The sequence below is a fragment of the Helianthus annuus genome, chromosome 5 (genome assembly GCF_002127325.2).
Source record: "Helianthus annuus cultivar XRQ/B chromosome 5, HanXRQr2.0-SUNRISE, whole genome shotgun sequence".
NCBI lineage: Eukaryota > Viridiplantae > Streptophyta > Magnoliopsida > Asterales > Asteraceae > Helianthus > Helianthus annuus.
This window is the reverse complement of record NC_035437.2, coordinates 90,708,833-90,713,711: the sequence shown is the minus strand read 5'-3', so window position 1 is coordinate 90,713,711 and position 4,879 is coordinate 90,708,833. Positions and strand designations below refer to the sequence as shown.

The 4,879-nt window shown below is 38.3% G+C and overlaps 1 protein-coding gene across 1 annotated transcript; it reads left to right on the top strand.

Annotated features, from left to right (window-relative positions):
* The first annotated feature begins 416 nt into the window (after window positions 1-416).
* Window positions 417-4,474, top strand: LOC110940557 (probable transcriptional regulator SLK2). The gene is made up of 10 exons (XM_022182102.2): window positions 417-696; window positions 1,158-2,163; window positions 2,254-2,385; window positions 2,501-2,549; window positions 2,698-2,912; window positions 2,981-3,049; window positions 3,115-3,215; window positions 3,310-3,403; window positions 3,492-3,561; window positions 3,630-4,474. The coding sequence occupies exons 2-10, from the start codon at window positions 1,333-1,335 to the stop codon at window positions 4,391-4,393; spliced, it is 2,325 nt and encodes a 774-aa protein (XP_022037794.1). The 5' UTR covers window positions 417-696; window positions 1,158-1,332; the 3' UTR covers window positions 4,394-4,474.
* The last annotated feature ends 405 nt before the right edge of the window (window positions 4,475-4,879 follow it).

Genomic DNA, 4,879 nt, shown 5'->3' with positions numbered 1-4,879 from the left:
ATAGTCAGGGTTATCTTCATATGGGAAAATCAAGAGTTTTAAGATATGATGGCGAAGTGGATAAGAAACCCAATTTTAAGATTAAAATAAAGTTATATGCAGATTTGTTCCTGTGGGCTATTTTTATTTTTATACATTCAAAGACAAATAAAGCACACAATATTATTTTTCTGGCTCGGGAGGTTACTTACTTTAAAAGGAAGTATTGTGTATAGAAAAAAACATAAATGGAATACAAAAAAATATATTCATGTATTTAGGCTGTTGGCAATACATTAAGATTACGCTATAGTAATAATAAGTATATTAAAATTTACATTTACATTTACATTGTAGTTTTTATAAGAATATTTAAATTTATTTACATTTACATTGTAGTTTTATAAAAACAAATGAAAAGGCCGACTTCTCAGAAGAAAACGAGTTGAACTCCGTCCCACCGAGTCAAAACTTCATGTATGTTACCCCGTAAGACGGCTGTACCAGATCATTCCCCTGAAGACCTACCCTGTCAATGAACCATCCACCAAGTGGATCAGATCTTGACACGTGTACACAACGCACGATCCCACTCGTCCAACAATATTAACCCGGTCAGGTAGGGCTGGGCTGGCTATCACCATCTCTCTCCACTCCAGTTCCCGCTAGATACATAAACACCGATCGAAGATATTTTTTCAGAATTTCTTCTAAAAGGTTAGTCGATTTTATTCGAGTTAATCTTCATTGCTGTTACTTAGGTTTAATTGTATGATCAATGCTTGTGCATAAAGCAGATCTTCGTTTCCTTTTTATTTTGATTTCGACTTCAATTTTCTGCTTGAATTAGCAGATTTTGATGCCTTGTACAGATTTTTCTGTAAATGTGATCAACTTCTTTGTCATATTATTTTAACTATTTGTTATTACGCCTTTTTTAGGAAATAATTTCCTGGAAATTTGGTGTTAGCTTGCATCAAATTAAACTGATGTTTAGAAATTTTCTAAATATATTTTTATTTTTTATGTTATAGATAAACCTGAAATTGTATTGCGTGTAATAGCAAGCATTACATAGAGGTTCTGTCTATAGAGAATGATTTACACTTTTAGGTATGATAATTATGTAACTAGTTGTTAATTTTGATCTACTTTTTGTTAATTGTGTTTGATTCCAGGCTTACAGTTTTGACTCAGACTTGATTTTGTGGTTGGAATTGCTAATTACGAACATCGATTAGTTTGTTGATGTAAATTTCTAGGGCCGGGTTAAAGCCAAAAAATCGGTGTTGATTGAAAGGATAACTAAAAGCACTGGCGCTTGATTCGAGCCAGCAAGTGGCTCTATCGTGAATGGGGCCTTCTCAGGCGAATGTTGGGATGGTACATTCGTCATCAAGTTCTGGCATCTTCTTCCAAGGCGATATGCAGTCTCAAGCTTTTGGGAATTCACATTTGGGAAATTCAATTCCTGGAAACACGTGTTCGAATATGGTGCCTGTGTCTGGGGAGATAACTGGAGCAAGCTCATTGGTAACTGATGCTAACTCGGGGCTTTCAGGAGGTCGTCTCCAAAGAAGCGCAAGTGCCAACAACGAATCATATACGCGATTACCTGCATCGCCTTTATCGTTCACGTCAAATAATATGAGCATTTCAGGCTCTTGTGTTATAGACGGGCCATCAACAATGCAACCGAGTTCCAATCAAGATCCGCCGCACTCCCAACAAGTAGGAGCTTCTACTGCCACGTCATTGCCTCCTCCACAGGCCGGACCGGTTTCACTACCTAATGGTTCAAGAGTTCTTGGATCGTTCGTTCAAGATAACGGCAATCTAGCACACCTGCAAAAGAAGCCTCGATTAGATGTAAAGCAGGAAGATATCATGCAACAACAGGTTTTACAACAGATATTGCAAAGACAAGATTCGATGCAGTTACAAAACTCCAATCCTCAGGTACAAAGTTTGATACAGCAACAGAGACTGAGGCAACAGCAACAGCAACAACAGTTGTTGCAGTCTTTGCCACCAGTTCAACGAGCACATTTGCTTCAGCAACAGTTGCAGTTGAGGCAACAACAGAGCGTGCAACCTGCAAATGCAATGAAACGGCCCTATGATGGTGGTGTATGCTCAAGAAGATTGATGCAATACTTGTATCATCAAAGGCAATGGCCAGCTGTGAGTATGAATATCACTATTTTCATTTCACATTCCTATTCTTAGTAATAATATATTTGAATGAAATGATTTAGTATTTCCAAATTACAGGATAATAGTATTTCCTACTGGAGGAAGTTCGTGGCAGAGTATTATTCTCCACGTGCAAAGAAAAGGTGGTGCTTGTCTTTGTATGATAATGTAGGGCATCATTCATTGGGTGTGTTTCCACAGTCGGCGATGGTATGTTTTTTCTTCTTTGTCCATCATGAACACAATGACAAGTTTCTGATCAACCTTACATCATTTATGGATATACGTTTTCATGGACTATTCTCAAAAGTTGAAACTTCTTTAGGATGCATGGCAGTGTGATATCTGTGGGTCAAAATCTGGAAGAGGCTTTGGTATGTAATTCACAAGTCATGTTATATTAAATACTGGTTTCAAGATTTCTAAATGATAGCTATGCTCTTAATGTTACATTTTATTACGAGTCTACTGTGATATCTGTCTGATTTCTACCCTTATTTGGTGGTATATATAACTTAACAGAGGCTACTTTTGAAGTACTTCCAAGACTTAATGAGATCAAGTTCGGAAGTGGTGTTATAGACGAGCTTTTATTTCTAGACCTGCCTCGTGAGTATAGATTCCCTTCTGGAATAATGGTTTTGGAGTACGGACAAGCTGTTCAAGAAAGCATATACGAGCAACTTCGTGTGGTTCGTGAGGGTCAGCTCAAAGTTATTTTCACCCCTGATTTAAAGGTGATTTGACCTAACTAGTAATTTCTATTAAAAATAAAATAAATAAAGATGGAATGCCTTATTTTCAGATATTAACCTGGGAATTTTGTGCACGACGCCATGAGGAGCTTCTTCCTCGAAGATTGGTTGCACCTCAGGTACAAAAGCTTCATTTTTCTTTACCAAGAACATAATTGATTGGATCTTTTTGGCTGTTTTGCAGGTGAATCAGCTGTTACAAGTAGCACAAAAGTGCCAATCTACTATAGCTGAAAGTGCTTCTGATGGGGTCTCCCAGCAAGATCTGCAGACAAATAGCAATATGTGAGGCTGGCTATGTGATTGCATTATGGGTTAAATTTGTACCGGTGAAAACGGGTAGGCTAACCCGGAACACATTTTATTTGGTGTGTGGCAGGGTTGTGACGGCTGGGCGACTGCTTGCGAGGAGCTTAGAGTTGCAGTCATTGAATGATTTGGGGTTTTCTAAAAGATACGTTAGGTGCCTACAGGTGAGTATTTTTCATTATTGCTGAATCTTAACTTTGACATATATTTCTACACAGTACTGAATATTTGCAACGTAATTTATGCTATTAGATATCTGAAGTGGTCAATAGCATGAAAGACTTGATTGATTTCTGTCGCGACACCAAAGCCGGCCCGATTGGTAATAGTTCAACCATTTTTTTTTCTTATTTGATAACAGTTTACTCAAAACTATCATTGCTTTTACAGAGGGATTGAAAAGGTTTCCCAGAAAAACAAACATGGCCAACTCACAGTCGCAGAAGATGCAAGAAATGGAACAGGTATCTAGTAAGTTAGTGCCAATGAATCCAAGTGTCAACGGTTCATCGGTCAACAATAGTCAGTACATGGGTAACCGCAGAGCTTCACTATGTGGTTCAGCCCAGGCGGCACTTGCACTTCCAAACTACCAGAACATAATCATGAGACAAAACTCGGTGAATTCAAACGCCCAACAAGAAGCCTCTTCATCCTTTAATATCTCGAACCAAAATGGATACCCTTTTCAGGGTATGGCGGTTGGCGGCTTCCAACAAAGGCCCACGTTACAGGCGCCACAGAGCCACCAGCAGGCACCTCACAGTGGCGGTCATGCCATACAACAACACATGATTCAGCAACTGCTTCAAGATATGAGTAATGGTGTTGGTGGACAGAAGCCCTCGGTTTCTGGGCAGAGTGCGGCTAGCGAGAGTATGAGTATGGGTAGGGAAGGTTTGAGATACGGGATCTCTTCATCAGCAACTTCACCACTGCCGCCAGTTGTGCCAACGAGAAGCAATAGTTTCAAAGGTGCTTCACACAGTGACTCATCCGCAGGTAACGCAGGTGTCGGCAATCCGAAGGCGGCAACCACCAATTTGCCAAACATGTGTGATGATAGTGTTCTGGATATAGCGAGCGAGTTTATGGGAAATGGGTTTTTTGACAATGATGAATTGGAGGGAATTGGTTATGGTTGGAAGGCATAAACTTGAAACTTATGTACAGTGATATTGACTGATCATAATATACCTTAAATCTCTGCTTTGTTTGTCTTTGCTCATTTAAAAGGCGTGTTTAAATTGCTTCTCTCATCAAACATATTGAAACGTTTTAAAAATATGATAATGTTATAATTAATTGAAGAGTAAATTACTATCCTTTATATTTACCCCAAATTGTAGTCGATGTCCTTTAGCACAATCATTGACAAATTCTATACTTAATATTTCAAAATCTTGCATATTATTTCCTTTAGGCTAAACCCAGGTCGGTATAAACTAGACGTATACACCTGTGTATTATACAGGTCGGTATATACCAGACGTATACACCTGTGTATTATTCAAGTACATAGTGTATACAGGTCAGTATATACCAGACTTATACACTTTTGTATTATTACATATTGTTTGCACTATGCATCTTTTCATCAAACATTAATCTAATACATATATGTATAGATAATGTAATTA

Coding starts and splice junctions, on each gene's coding strand:
- LOC110940557 (XM_022182102.2), top strand. CDS start 1,333: ATGGGGCCTTCTCAGGCGAATGTTGGGATGGTACATTCGTCATCAAGT. Junction 2,164..2,253: donor ATCAAAGGCAATGGCCAGCT/GTGAGTATGAAT, acceptor TCCAAATTACAG/GATAATAGTATTTCCTACTG. Junction 3,562..3,629: donor CACCAAAGCCGGCCCGATTG/GTAATAGTTCAA, acceptor TTGCTTTTACAG/AGGGATTGAAAAGGTTTCCC.